Raw genomic sequence first — 14,616 nt, 5'->3', positions numbered from 1 at the left:
AGTATTTCTACTTCGTTTCTTTCCATCTCTGATGCCAACAATAAATCATATTTTAATGCAAAATGTGGTTTAAAGACTCCAGCTCTCTTACTTAAATATTCCCATGTTGTAACGCATGATCAGTGTAAGCGGACTTGTTGATTCCTACTAACGGTGAATGACTCTGTTCCAACCTTTACGATCCACTTGCGCGGTTTGCAAGTCACGTGTTTCTGCCTACTGTGGTGGTGACGTGTTTCCGCTTACTGTGGCGCTCCACAGTGGCTGCGCTGGTATTTAAACAGCTGTAAATGACATGTTAGACTATAATCTGTGAAACATGTTATGAAGGAAATTTCTTTGTTAAGAGTGAAATAACAACAAATATAACATAAAAGTGGCCAAAAGTTTGGATTGATTATAATGTAGAAACAATAATCATACAGTCATAAAGTTGCCTAAAAACAGGGCATTTATTTGTTTTGTGTAAATCCTGTTCACTACAGTCTATTTGACATTTTAGGTAAAGACGTTACACATAAAAACATACACAACATTTTTGGTAGACGGTCACTTTTTGGCCCAACACCGGTATCGATTTCAAAATAAAATGCCTGTATTGGCTTTTATTCTTTTACTGATGATGTTGGGTTTTCATTACATTAAACACTGTTTACCTTTTTTCACCGTTTTTTATCGCCGTCTGATGGACAAACCTGAAACTACAACAACAGCAAACTGTCATGGCGGCTGCCACAAGGCTCATCTCAAGGTTGACGCTGGTCACCGGTTAGTTTATGTTTTATTACGGATCCTTCACAGAGAAATAAACCCGACCGTTTCTTTTTGTCTCAGATGTTTTTGCTCCGTTAAACCGGGAGAGGTTTTCTCCGTTATCTCCGCAGCTGAAGGAAACTCGCGCTTCATTAAACTTCTCTGCGAGTTCAGAGGAGCTGTGAAGTTTCAGACTGACGTTCAGACTAAGGAGATTTATTTTGTATCATGTGAAGCTGTTCAAAGTATTCAGCAGCAGCTGATTCATATATAATTAGACGCATCTGTGCAGCTCGGTTATTGTTGCCGTGGAATAAACTGACGACAGGAAAGGATCGTTCATATAGCCCACTCCTTCTTCCGGTCAGTTTCTCTAGCAAATATTCCCAAAGATAACAATACATTATTTTTAATGCACACTAATTAATTATTCAGAGTTTAGGCTGCTTTCAGGTTATAAAGAGATTAAAATTTAGGCTCCAGCTCAACATCTGATGCATAATAAATTTCACCTGTGGAGAAAATGTGAGTTCATATTGTGTTTTAGTGGAGATAATGTTTCTTATTGTAGCTCAGGTTAGTTTCCTGTCATTTGCTCCTCGTGTTTAAGTCATTTGTAGTAAATCGCAACCTTTCATTTTAAAACAGGAAACGCAAACATCAGAAACGTTCATTTCCAGGCAGGCAGCTCCTAAACTATTAAATGTGGATGTTTAATCAGAGCAGGAAGCTTTGAGCGGACCTGAGAGCCCTGCAGTCGTGTTTTCACGACTAACTCTAGTCCAGATGTTTTTGTGGGGACTTTTGTTTTCATTTCAGAAACATCCTGAGCTCCTGACGCCTCAGACGCTGCTGTTTCCTCCTCTCTGCTCCTGCTCTGACTTCATGCTCCTCTCTTCCCACCCAGGTGGAGGCAGTGGGATCGGGCGGGCGGTGTGCCAGCGTTTGGCCTCTGAGGGCGCCTCCGTGGTGGTCGCTGACATCAGCGAGGAGTCGGCCAATGAGACGCTGGGGAGTCTGCAGAGCAACCTCAGAGGGCAGGTCCACACGGCGGCTGTAGTGGACGTGTCGTCTAAAGAGAGCATCAAGAAGCTGGTAACGAGCGTGCAGGTGAGAACAACGCTCCTGCTGCGCGTTCGTCTTTTCCTCCTCCTCCTTCTTTAACGTAAGCTCGTTCCTCCTGCAGACTCGGTACTTCCAGCCTCCCTCGGTGTGCGTGAACACAGCCGGCATCACTCAGGACGACTTCCTGCTCAACATGGAGGAGGAGCAGTTTGATAAAGTCATCCAGATCAACCTGAAGGTAGGCGGCGCTGACACCTGGCAGCTTCTCCTCCATCTCACACTGCAGGCCGAGAGACGACTGAACACAGTTTAAAATGATGCGAACAGCAGAACAGTGACGGGCTGTTTATTTGTTTCCTGTTAGTGATTAAATCCACTCGAGCTCACAGGTAAAAATATATTTGAATCTTGTGTTAGATCAGAGTGAAAGGATTCATTTTTCATTGTTCTCTCCCAGGGTTCATTCTTGATCACTCAGGCGGTCGCTCAGGCTCTGGTGGCCTGTGGAGCGCCCAAAGGATCCATCATTACTGTGGGCAGCATCGTGGGAAAGGTGAGATATGAGCAGGCGCGGTTTGGGTCACAGTTTTGTACAGAAACATAAAAAAATGAGTCAAAGTTGGAGATTTTTGTTCTTTAGTTTAATTTAAAGGGAGAAAATAAAATAACAAAAAGAATTAAAGACAGAAAAAAAATCTCATTGGTCATTATTCTGTTTACACACACAGAAGTAAAAAAACACCCGAACATAAACCTGTAGGCAGGCTTTGAGTTTACAGTCTGTATAAACTGCCCTGTTTATGTCTCTGGTTCCAAACCTGCACATTATTAATAAAACTCTGATTTTTTACTCTGAGAATGAAGCTGAGCTGACAGCAGACTGAAGTCTCAGCAGTGACTCGTCCTGCAGCTCCACTCTAGTCGAGATGCAGTCAGTGTCCTGTGAGACGATCGAGTCACGACAGTTTCAGCGTCAGTTTATTTTCCTGCTTGACTTTTCTTTGAGTTTCTTCGCATCTGTTTAAAATTAATTGTATTTACATTTTATTTTTACATCTTAATTGATATATTTGTGTAAATAAAAGCTCCAACTCAGAATTGGATCTTGTGTTTGTGCTGGCTTCAGGTAAAAGTGCAGTGCATCATCCTGCAGATGATGTCTACTGAAGGTTTTGTTGCCTTGAAGTTTTCAAAGTAAAAGATGCATGAAAGATATTGTATTCCTGAAGCAGCTTTAAAAACCACTGCAGGTGTTCCTCTCTCTGCGGGTCCTTTATGGTTTATGTGGCCTTTATCTCATGTCTGTTGTGGTTGTTGTTTGCAGGTAGGAAACATCGGTCAGGCTAACTACGCTGCCTCTAAAGCTGGAGTCGAGGGTTTAACAAGGACCGCTGCCAAAGAGCTCAGCAGGTAAAACAAAGTGATGCAGCGACGCGCATGAGCTGACCGGAAACTCACCTGTGTCTCCGCCTCTCTCTCTCCAGGTTTGGGATTCGCTGTAACTGCGTGCTGCCAGGGTTCATTACGACTCCAATGACAGATAAAGTGCCAGAGAAGGTTATTAGCAAGGTACAACACGCACGCACGCACACACAGGTGCACACACGCACACAGACATCCACACAGACACACACAAACAGGTACCTGCTGAATGTGACGTGAATTTAGTTTTTTCCTTTTTTTAAAACTATTTCCTGGAGTCTGATCACTGCAGCGAGCTGTTAAACATCATAAAAACTCGTAAAAATATTGTGACTGAAACAAAGCTGCCAACATATTCATTTACTTCCTGCTCCTCAGTGAAGCTGCAGCCATGTTTGTGTTTCAGATCGAGTCCTTGGTGCCTCTGGGAAGGATGGGCGAGCCGGCGGGTCAGTTTCATATCACTGATGCTTTTCACTGTCACTCTTCATCCAGGACATCAGATTCATAGATGTGTCGTTCTGCTCCGGCCACACCGACACCAGCTGCGTTTAAATGAACACAAAGCTGTTGGATGAGTGGGATTTGTCCAAACATCTATATGGAACATGAGAACATCAGTGTTTCTGCATTTTAGAGTCATCAGCCACTTTAACGAGTGTTAAAATAGGACTGTGCTAGAAAACAGGAGTCACACTGAAACTGTCACACGCGGTGAAACAACCGTTCAAAATACAGACAAAATGCACTTTTTTGCGTTTTTCTCAGAGAATCACGAGAAACAGATCAAACATCTGTTTCTGTTACACTGCTTCATTAGGATGATGCAGTTTCAGAGTTGACACTGTGACACTCACAGCTGGGAAACAATGATTGACGAGTTGAACTTTTTCAAACAAATGTGTTTTTCAATTCTGAAACAAAAGTTTAGAGGGCTCAAAAATGCTGAAACAAATAATGCATTTTAAAAAATGCATAATTTCAGCCCAGCTCTCTGACAGCTGTAACTCAGAAAATGTTGGTGGCATGAAGGTGAACGTTTGCATGGCCTCATAAAACAAACTAAAGTTAATTTATTAAAAAGATCAGCTGATGGGCTCTTTGTGTCCTCCAGAGGTCGCTGATGTCTGCGCCTTCCTCGCCTCGGACGACTCTCAGTACATCACCGGAGCCAGCATCGAAGTGACAGGTGCAGTTTCTCTATAAACTTTTCATTTCACATGACAAATGTTTTCAGTTTAACGAGAATACCAACACATCAGGACTCGTCTTTCTTTGTCAGGCGGACTTTTCATGGGTTAAATCAGCCGTCCGGCGAGCGCCCGACTGAAGACTGTGAGACTAGTTTCTACGTAATTATTATTTTTTGACTTGATTTTGATTGCGTGAATGTTTTTGTAATTTTGATGTGAACCTGTCACACGTTGTCTTAATAAACACTAGAATGTAATGTTGAATCTGAATGAAGCTTTAAAAAAGTTTTAACATGTTTGTGTGTTTTTGGGGCACAGCTGGGATTTGAACCAGATGCTTTTGAGTTTTTAGTGTCTCTACACCATCATCACCACCAGAGCCTCCTCAGGCTTCCTGTCTTCTCTGAGAAGGTTTACATAATAACTCTGGCTTTAAAAACATTGTTGGAGGTCAAAGGTCAGCACACACAGTTTGAACCTGAAGGCTGAGCTTCCTCAGATGTTGCAGGTGTTTAACTCTGAGCTGTGAGCCGAGGTGCTGGCAGGCCTTTCAAGGCTGTTTGTTTCATAATCAGAAGCATCCTTGCTCCATCTGTGCTGCAGTTTTTCTGTCTTTTATTGTTGAAACCACAGCAGTTTCCACTTTGAGTCGTCTTCAGCAGATGCTGTTTCTCAGCTAAACATGTGAGTTTGGAAACAGGACCCATAATCTCAAAGACGACGTAGCAGCACATTACGTCCCCCTCTGAGTGACACAGCTGGGCTTGACTTGGTTTTAGAAGTTTAAATACAGCTGCTGAGAGGAGGAGAAAACAATAACGATGCCAAAATCTGTCTGCAAAACACTCGAGCAAAGAAAAACTGAGGTTTCTGTTTTTGTCTTTATAAAAAGTGAAGCTAGCAGCTCTCCAACAACCTGTCTTTTACTCACAAACGCATAAAATGTCTGAAAGCATTTTGAAATAATTACTTGCAGAGAACAAAGTTACGCTAACGAGGTTAACGAGTTAATCCCAGTTCTTTAAAAGTCTGTGACTAGTGATGAAACCGAACTGATGCTGATCTAGAGGAAAACGGGCATAATTTCAGAATGGCCACAAGATGTCGCTGTTTCACCTTCTAGTAACAAATAGAAACAGCAATCACTAAAGTAGACCATAATAAATATTTAATGGAGAGCACATAAATAATTTGAAGTTAAGGATATTTTGTTATATTACCAAGAAATAAATTAATATTGTCACCAATGCAGATTATGCTACTAAGGATTTGGGGAAAATACATTAAAGTAAGTCAAAAAACAAAACATGAAGCTGATCCAGAAGATAAATTAATTAAAAAACGCACAGAAATAAAAACATAATTACCAAGAAAACCTGTAGAGCTCTTTAAACTGCTAAATAATAAAGCATTTAAAATACATTATTAATAGAAATCGTTCCCTATGTTGTTGCCTATGAACAAGTACTTTGACAAATAGCGACACCTTGTGGCCCTGTGTAGTAAAATCATGACAGCAGTTTGGAAGAAAAACAAGAGTCAAGCAGCTCTTTTTAAAAAGATTATATATTACAGAAACAAGAATTTAAAAAAATTACTTACAGACATTATAAAATACTTTTTTCTTTTTTCAGCACCATATTTTTATGTTGAAACGGCTTCAACACAATAAAAACAAACAAATAGTTGAGGTCATTCTCTCTGGAGGAGGGCAGATTTTTTTGGTTTTGGCTTTTTCGGTCATCCATCCTCCGGTTTCCTGCTATATATATTTAAAAAAGCACAAACAAATAAAACCAGAACCCCAGAATTAAATCGCCCCATCATTTTTCACTTTCCATCCCACGGAGGCAGACGACCTTCGCCCCCCTGCCTCTCTCACAGCCTCTCTCTCCCCCGTGGTGGTTCAGTATCTTTACCATCACAGCTCAGATCGATGCAGACTTTAAGTAAAAAGTTGTTCCGCGATTGCAAACCTGCAAAAGCCAACAAGTGAAACAGCAGCAAGGACAGGGACGTGACAGAGGTGGAGAGTCACCGTTTAATCATTACAGTGGAAGCAGGATGTAACAGCACAGTACAGTCGATGCAAACACTAAGACGGGATCTTACAGTAACGTGTGGCCACAGATTCTTATTTTTATTCCGTACAAAAGGAGTTTGAACAGGGCGGAGCACCGCGGTGAGTTTGACCTTCAAGTGTCAGCTGCAGGAAATAAATACAAACCACATGTGACTGAAATATTGGTTGGTTCTTGGTTTTTTAATCTCAAAGCACCCTGTTAGTTTTAAATAAATACAATAGAATATCACTATTTCTGTACAAATGGTATGTAATGCACATCTTCCCCAGGTACAAGCTTCATGAATTAGAAGAGACTACAGGAAGGAGTCGGAGTGGACACTACACCTTTGACACGTTTGTGTAATTAGCACCTTACCACACAGGTCAGTAAAAGCGTGCATTTTTATTTGCTGCTGCAGGAAAAACAGGAGGAATCTCTGAAGCTCAGACATGTTTAAACACTGATGGAAAACAACAAAGAGTCCAGACTCAGCAAACACCGGAGCGGCGTGGTGTTAGCGGCCTCGGTGAGGAGTGATTTAAAGAATCGGGTCTTTAAAAAAAGGCACCAGCAGCATGCAAATACAACAGCACTGCATTTAGCACAGTTTACAAAATGAATGGCTTTGATTTCACTGGTCACACGTCTCTCCTGCCTCGTGCATGCATCACATCGGCTCAGCGCGGTCTCGCTCCTCTCGGGTGGAGGAGGGATTGTCCTGCACCTCGCCACACGTTAACCTCGGTGCTCAGTTCCCTGTGTTTCTGCCGGTGTCGTTAATTCTTTGGTTCCTTAAAGTGTAAAAAGATCTGAATGTTACTCTGTAAACAGCATGGCTGAAGAGTCGCCCCTGATGACCTCACAAAGAGCCTCATCTACAGCTCAGGGGAACGTTTCTGACCTCTGGCTGTTCTTTTATGCTCACGTTTGTCTCCTGTTTTGCTTTCATGTGATTTTAACTGCATCACAGATAAAGGCGGCTGCACGGGAGCCTCTCACAGCCTGAACGACCGTCAGTCATGCTGCCTGCAGAGTGAATGTAGATTAGAGAAGTGGGAATGAGTGTGACCCGTTTCTGGGAGGAGATGTTGGATGGGGAGGTAGAGGGGCATCAGACCTCAGGTTGCCGGCTCGCTCTCAGGTCGGTGACGTTAAAGAAAACACTGTTTTATGTTGAAGAACGCTCCCTCCTGGCTTTATCTTCGTCTCGCGCGGCGGGTCGAAGGTCTCCTCTCCGCGAGTTTTTCAGATTTCTCTCCTCTTTTTTTTGTTTTTGTGACGTCCATTAACTGTTGGGAGGATGTTGGTTTCCCCGGGCACGCACTTTACTGTGAGCGCGTGTTTGTCTCACAACAACTGCATGTATATGTAAGTGTGTGTGTGTGTGTTTTATATCATTTACAAATTAATTTACAAATTACTGGGCATGAATGTTTTTTTCATATATAAGTGTGTCTCTAAGTGTGTGTGTGTTTGCATGTATTGTGTGTGTTTGTGTTCTTAGGCTTGGAAACAAACAGGTCCCACTTCAAAACCAAACTGCTGGTTTTTCTCCCCAAAGTCTGACACCTTGATATCCCGCAGAGGAAGATGCTCCAGCTGTGGCGTGCTGATCTCCAGGACTGTCCTGTCGAAGCCCTTACGATACTGAGGAGAGACACAGAGACACGCACGTCAGGAAACCACAAAATGAAAAAGGTTTATAAAGTCTGTGTAAGTTGGCACATTAGGCTGAAGTTAGAGCAGACGTGGTTCTTCTCCTTATATAAAACAAACTCTCCCGTTGCACCCGCTCAAAAACAAACAGCTAAACACTTCATAAAATCCTCTAAATGTTCCTCTTGTGTTTTGCAGCTACATGTGAAACCGTTTGTCATCATAGTGTAATTAGTGATCGTTCTCAAATTTAAATCAACCCCAAAGATCCCATAAAATGAAAAACTGTCTGTTATTGATGAGGAACGTGACACAGTGTGGGGTTAAACTCTTGTGCTTTCTCCAACAGCTCAGTCACACGACATAAAACTCCAACCTGTTTGTGACAATAAGTAAAAAAGCGGCTGCTCTCAACTTATGATTGAATGTTTTTGATCTCAAAGCGACCGCCTGGTGTAAGGCGAACTGTCTCCAACCAATCACAGTCCAACTTAGACCGACTGCAGTCACTCTCAGACAGATTGGTGAAGGTTTGCCAATAATTTCTGCTTTATCTACAAACACAATTTGCTCAGATGCTGCAATTAACCTGAGTCAGTCTGCATCGATGAGCACAGCTCGTCTGTTTTGTGTTTCTTTGCAAACAGCAGACTCGACTTATCTGGTTGCATTTCTGGTTTAAACTATGCAAAAGTCTCGAGTCTGCTCTTATTTCTTCATGTTTGTCTCGTTGGAGTCAGACTATCTTTACATTTTTTTAAGTGGTCAAAGTTTTTCTTTGCACATCGTCTACTTTTTCATTACTTTCAGTTCATCCTTGTACCTGAGCATTTTCAGAGGGAACAGGTCAGAGTTCATAGATCGGTGTTAAACCAGTTAAACATTCAATCGAGAATAAAAAAGGCACCTGACTCAGCATGAATCAGTGTTCTGTCTACAGAAAACAGACAACTCTAAGCAGTTTGTTCCATTTCTTTGGCTGAATCTATGAAAAATTTAAAAAATGACACTTTAACAGACAGAAAATCGTATTTTGTGATTCCCAAAGAGCGACTAGTTGAAAACATATCTCAGCATGCTGTGCAGTGTGTCCTTAAAAAATCTGAGGAAACTGGACAAGATCAAAGTAGTGGTGCTAAAAAGTCCTAAAAAAACTATAGCAGCACCAAAGTTGCACAGAAGTTTTCAACTGACTGTGAGTTGTCGTAGACCTGCTCTCTGTCTGCAAAGCAACCATTTCCAAGGTAATGAGATCGCAATCATTTAAAAACACTGTTTTTTCTAATGTGACTGCAACATCACAGAAAAAGAGGCAGCTTAATTTACTAGGACTGGATGAGGGTCAGACTAACTCTGGTCCATCATACATGGTTACGATGGTCCAGAGGAAAGATGTGACAGCTCCTCATCACCTTCAGTGACACGGAGCCTTTAACAGGTCTGGATGTAGTTTTATGTGTGTGAACTCACAGAGCAGCCATCGATCACGGCTTTGATGTACGGGTTGGTCTCATAGCTCAGCTCCTCGTCGTTGGCACCCAGGAAGTGCAGCGCCCTTTGGTAGTTGTTCTCGGCGCTTTGGTCGGCCCAGGCCACGGAGCGGTGGCAGTGGTAGGTGAGGTTCTGACGGGCCTGGACGCTCAAGAGGCGCAGGAAGCCCAGCTGGACCACGCCCACGGGATCACCGTTGGAGTCGACGTAGGAGAACTGGGAGGAGGATGAGAAAGGAGAGGAGAAGATTTAATGATAAGACAACAAGCAGCAAAGAGGAAAAGTGTAAGATGAGTGTAAGGATGCAAACAAACGAGGGAAAGAAGGTTAAACAGGTCAAGAACTAAACTATTAAACTTAATTACTAACCTTACTACCAGTGGAAAACTGACTGTACCACGATCCTGGAGTCTCTTTGTCCCAGGAGCTCATCTCCACCTGTGACCACAATGATCCACGTCACACATTATAGTTAAAGTTTCATTTAAACTCTGTTTTCACACAGACAGATAAAAACACCTTTTTTTAAACCTGGGTGGCAAATTTCCTCAACATTACTGCTCTGACATCTTAGTTTTGTTATAAATGTTAAATAATTTTTTTTTCTTACATAAAATGAGAAAATAGAAACCACCACAAACGCTTCGGAAACCCAAACATGTTGATTTAACCAAATTATTATGAGTTTAGTTAATAATAATGTTTTTTGACACAGTTGTTGTTTTTCCAGATTGCTGGACTGACCGTGTTGACGTCCTTGCTCGGGTACAAACACGTCTCTCCAGCACTAAAGTTACAGAAGACCTTGAAGGAGTCTCTGGAGCAGCCCTGATTGGGGTCGATCCAGTACTCTCCTGCAGGGGGCGACAGAGAAAAGAGGTGGGAAAATGTAAAAGTCTGACTTTGACTCTTAAAGATGTTCATTCATCATCGTCCTGGTACTGATATCAGAATCAGAATCAGAATGGGTTTATTGCCAGATGTTGAGGTTTACAACATTAGGAAATTGCTGCGGTGCTTCAGTGCAGACAATAAGAATTAAAGTGCTATGTAGAAAGAAAGATATGTGCATATAAGTGCCAGGATCAGCTGCCAGGTTTGTTTTGGGTTTTGTGGTTTGTTTCCGTTACCGTCTTTGAGGTCGGGCTGGCTGAGGTTCAGGTCCTGGCAGGTGCGCGCGGGGCTGTCCTGAGTGCCCATAGGGAAACGCATCGTCTCGATCTCTTGACGGAGGGAGTTGAGAGAGCCAAAGATCTCCTCCATGCCTTCGCTGCCCATCAGGAACTCTGTGCCGGCGGTGTCAGATGCCGGCATGTCAGGGTCAAACTCCGGCGCCAGCTGGCTGGCATCGATGGAGCGTTTGGACTTGGGACTCCTCTGGATGGGCAGCGGCTGAATGACCTCACCAGGTGGGCCCTGGGAAGCAAGTTTACATCATTAACTGCAGTTCAGAGAGCACATGGAGAAGATTTAAATGAAGAAAGGTGGAGTACTAACAGGAGGTCCAGGAGGTCCTTGTACTCCTTTTTCTCCCTTTGGTCCAGCTCCTCCCTAAATCCAGCAGGAAAAGGAAAGAAGCATTACATCATCACATCGATTCATCTTTGAATTTTACTGACACTGCACTCATGTTAGCGTGGTTACTCACAGATGAACCCTTAGCTCCTTTGATACCTTGAGGACCCTGGAAAAGATGTCAGACTTTAATAAAACGGCTTCAATGACAGGTTTGAGGAGCAGGAGGAGGAAGAATGACGTCATGTTCCTGAAATAAAACAGCACAAATACTTACAGGAAGACCAGGAGGACCAGCAGGGCCGAGGGGTCCGGTGCCTCCAGGAAGTCCCTGTGTTACAAGACATGAGAATCATTTCCATAAAAAAGAGTCAAATAAAATAAAGGTTTCACTGCCTGCTCTTCATCGTGTGACAGAGGTCAAACTTACGGTCTCTCCTTTGGGTCCAGAGGATCCCTGAGGCCCAGGAAGGCCTCGGTCTCCCTTCTCTCCCTGCTCTCCCGGAGGTCCGATGAGACCGATAAGACCTTGGTGACCCTTCTCTCCCTTGGCTCCAGGGTCTCCACGCAGGCCGGGCAAACCAGGCGGTCCCTGCAGGAGGAGAAGCAGAGAAAAGAAAAGAAGAGGACGAAAGCAGGAGGACAGACGAGAAGAGGAAAGATGGAGGATTAAAGAAGGCAGCAGGAGCAAAGTGCAGCGTGACGGAGCATCAAGTGCAAACTTTGTGTTTGCTCTTACCAAAGGTCCAGGCGGTCCTTTCTCTCCAGCAGCTCCTGGTAATCCTTGTCCACCCTGAAACACAATTATTAACACACTTAGTGAGTGAACAGCAACACATCAAACAACAAGTGTCACACACAGTGAATTTGTTTAGTTGCTGTTTGAATAAACCCAAAAATGACTGATACACTGAACTGACCACTGATCCTGGGAGTCCTCGAAGACCTTCGGTTCCTGGTTTTCCTGGTTGACCCTGAGGGCCGACAGGACCCGTCTTTCCTGGGGGACCGACTGCACCTGGATCTCCCTGTGAAGGGTGACGCCAAAGAAACGCGATTCAAAGATTCCTTCTTTGCATCAGTAAAAGTTATGCATCACAAAAATAAGATTGATAAGAATCTGAGAAAAACAGAGTTAATCATTTATTGTAGAATCATTATTAGAAATAAAGGGTCAGTAATCAGATGTAAACATAGTTTTGTCTTATCATCTGAGAGCTTATACTCACTGTGATCTGTGCAGATCATTTAGTAACTGAAGGACTCACCTTGGTTCCCTTCTCTCCCTGACGTCCCTCTGCTCCTCTTGCACCAGCAGGACCCTGACATGTAAATGAGGTAACAGTGCATCAGTGAACATAAGTGACAAAACACTGTATTCCTTCAAAGTTAATAAGCTTTCACTAAATCGTATAAATGAATTGTATTTTAAATAGAAGCCATTTAAATACGACTGCAGGAAAGAAACAGAATAAATGTTTGATGGTGTCCAGGATGCTGCGCTCAGGTTGGGTGTTTGGGTGATGATACTCTAAACATGACTGGTCAGTAAACACAACCTTATATGCTCAGGTAAATAAAAGGTCAAACTGCAAAACTCTGTGATTGTTTTCACCCTTTTTCAAAAGCTGGAAGCATTAAAAAAAATATTGGCTGCATGAAAAACTTGCTACTTAAGTGATTTTTCACAGCAGCAGGTTGCCATCAGACTGAGTGATCTTACCCTCTTTCCTGGGGGTCCAGGAGGTCCGTTCTCACCAGGAGGTCCGGGCGTGCCCTGCGATAGGAGGCAGAATGAAAAGATTGATCCCTTGAAAAATTATATAAATGAAACTTGTCTGTTTTGGATATTTACTAAAACAATATATGAAAGTAATGAGAAAGTGGCCACTTTCATGAGTATTTTATAAGTTTTTACTATTTCTTTTCCATATGGGTGAGGAGCTGGATCATTTCTAATCCTTCATTTCTGCATCTCTGCTTTTTTACTCACAGGTTCTCCTGCTTCTCCGTCCTCTCCTCTCTCTCCCTTGGCACCATCCTGGCCCTAAAAACAAAGACGATGATGTCAGAGGTTTTCTTTGGGTTGTTCGGTTCAGCACGAAGCTCAAACGTGCAGTGAAGAGGCTGAACTGAACTGTCGGCAGCTGTGGAGCCACATTTAACATCTCTGCAAATAAATAAACGTGAATCATTCAAAAACGACACTTACTCTGGGTCCAACCTCACCAGGGGGGCCGGGATCACCAGGGAAACCAACAGGACCCTGAAATTAATACAAAAAGATCAATGATTAAACACAGTAAAGAGATCGGTGCTCACTGATCTGTGCGGCAGTCTGTGTATGTTCTGGTGTGTCCGGTTCTCATACTGGGTTTCCTTTGGGCCCGTCGTCTCCTGGTCCTCCTCGTCCTCCGGCAGGTCCAGCAGTTCCAGGTTGGCCCGCCTCTCCCTTCTCTCCGCGCTCTCCACGAGGACCCTGTCCACAGAAGTACAGACCTCTTTGTTTGCTCATGGATGATATTTAGATATCAGCGACAGCATGACCTCCTGATGCATCGGCTCAAAAAAGCATTAAGATCACATCGTTCACCTTCTTTCCAGCCTCTCCTACGATTCCAGGTGGTCCGGCCTCACCGGGCTCTCCCTGTGGAACAAATATCACATATTTTAATCCAGTTTTTCTGTTTTTGGACACAAAGCTGTAAAAATATTCCTTCAGTACTGCACCTTCTCTCCAACAGCCCCAGGATTACCAATACCACCAGGAGGACCTTGAGGACCCTGAAAACAGACAAAAAACTGATCAAATAATTTCCATCAACAGTTACTCGGAGGAAAAAGTATCAGATAATCTACTTTAATTAATGCTGAACATGAGTTTCATGAGAATTTAATCTGCTAAAATTAACTTGATAGAAAAGGAGCGAGTTTCACAGAGGTTCAGTAAAAGCTCCAAAAACTCACGTCAGCTCCGCTGGGTCCAGCAGGGCCACGGGGTCCTGGAGGGCCTGGAGGACCCTGGAAACATAAAGAGGATTTGGTTATTATCATCATGTTATTTATTTTGTTGCATACGTCATTACCAGTTATTACAATATTCATGTGTTTGTGAAACTCACCATAGGTCCAACATCTCCCGTCTCTCCTTTCTCCCCAGATGGTCCTGGCAGTCCCTGCAGAGCAAAGGTCAAAGTTCTGGATTAGGAGCTTTGCACAAGAGCGATGCTCGAACTGCACGAGTATTTACATCAAATCCAACGTAAATAAAGGAAGTGTTGCTGCTTTTTGACATTTGAAGGTTTTTACCTGGAGTCCGATGGGACCTGGGGCTCCTGGGAAGCCTCGGGTTCCCTCATCACCTTTAGCTCCGAAAGGACCCTGCTGCCCCCTCGGTCCAAGATCTCCATCAGCACCCTGCACCACAGAAGAAGAAGAACAAGGACAAAAGCAGG

At 43.3% G+C, this 14,616-nt stretch overlaps 2 protein-coding genes across 3 annotated transcripts in view; one reads left to right on the top strand and one right to left on the bottom strand.

The window, feature by feature from the left end:
- The first annotated feature begins 685 nt into the window (after positions 1–685).
- Positions 686–7,045, top strand: hsd17b8 (hydroxysteroid (17-beta) dehydrogenase 8). Of its 2 annotated transcripts, none has more exons than XM_085446694.1 (9): positions 686–768; positions 1,661–1,863; positions 1,940–2,056; positions 2,276–2,371; positions 3,143–3,228; positions 3,303–3,387; positions 3,647–3,689; positions 4,355–4,429; positions 6,918–7,045. In XM_085446694.1, exons 1-9 carry the CDS (start codon positions 723–725, stop codon positions 7,034–7,036), a joined length of 870 nt encoding a protein of 289 aa, XP_085302820.1. In that variant the 5' UTR covers positions 686–722; the 3' UTR covers positions 7,037–7,045. The 2 variants fall into 2 exon arrangements, with proteins under 2 accessions (XP_085302820.1, XP_085302821.1); XM_085446695.1 differs by lacking the exon at positions 6,918–7,045 and adding an exon at positions 4,523–4,725 and having other exon boundaries at positions 687–768.
- col11a2 (collagen, type XI, alpha 2) overlaps positions 6,678–14,616 on the bottom strand; it is a 40,971-nt gene continuing 33,032 nt past the window's right edge. The window contains exons 45-65 of the mRNA XM_085446707.1: positions 14,471–14,578; positions 14,284–14,337; positions 14,129–14,182; positions 13,892–13,945; positions 13,755–13,808; positions 13,533–13,640; positions 13,374–13,427; positions 13,155–13,208; positions 12,885–12,938; positions 12,430–12,483; positions 12,082–12,189; positions 11,901–11,954; positions 11,592–11,753; positions 11,439–11,492; positions 11,295–11,330; positions 11,144–11,197; positions 10,777–11,062; positions 10,391–10,500; positions 10,016–10,084; positions 9,626–9,862; positions 6,678–8,146 (exon numbers count right to left, since the gene is read on the bottom strand). Coding sequence (XP_085302833.1) covers positions 8,000–8,146; positions 9,626–9,862; positions 10,016–10,084; positions 10,391–10,500; positions 10,777–11,062; positions 11,144–11,197; positions 11,295–11,330; positions 11,439–11,492; positions 11,592–11,753; positions 11,901–11,954; positions 12,082–12,189; positions 12,430–12,483; positions 12,885–12,938; positions 13,155–13,208; positions 13,374–13,427; positions 13,533–13,640; positions 13,755–13,808; positions 13,892–13,945; positions 14,129–14,182; positions 14,284–14,337; positions 14,471–14,578 — 1,965 coding nt within the window. The 3' untranslated portion in view covers positions 6,678–7,999. The remainder of the gene's footprint in view (positions 8,147–9,625; positions 9,863–10,015; positions 10,085–10,390; positions 10,501–10,776; positions 11,063–11,143; positions 11,198–11,294; positions 11,331–11,438; positions 11,493–11,591; positions 11,754–11,900; positions 11,955–12,081; positions 12,190–12,429; positions 12,484–12,884; positions 12,939–13,154; positions 13,209–13,373; positions 13,428–13,532; positions 13,641–13,754; positions 13,809–13,891; positions 13,946–14,128; positions 14,183–14,283; positions 14,338–14,470; positions 14,579–14,616) is intronic.

This window comes from Copadichromis virginalis, linkage group LG22, assembly GCF_057382275.1.
Source record: "Copadichromis virginalis isolate Kocher_CV1m ecotype Utaka linkage group LG22, C_Virginalis_male_GT1.1, whole genome shotgun sequence".
Lineage (NCBI taxonomy): Eukaryota > Metazoa > Chordata > Actinopteri > Cichliformes > Cichlidae > Copadichromis > Copadichromis virginalis.
The sequence above is the reverse complement of the archived record's forward strand: the minus strand, read 5'-3'. Positions and strand labels throughout refer to the sequence as shown.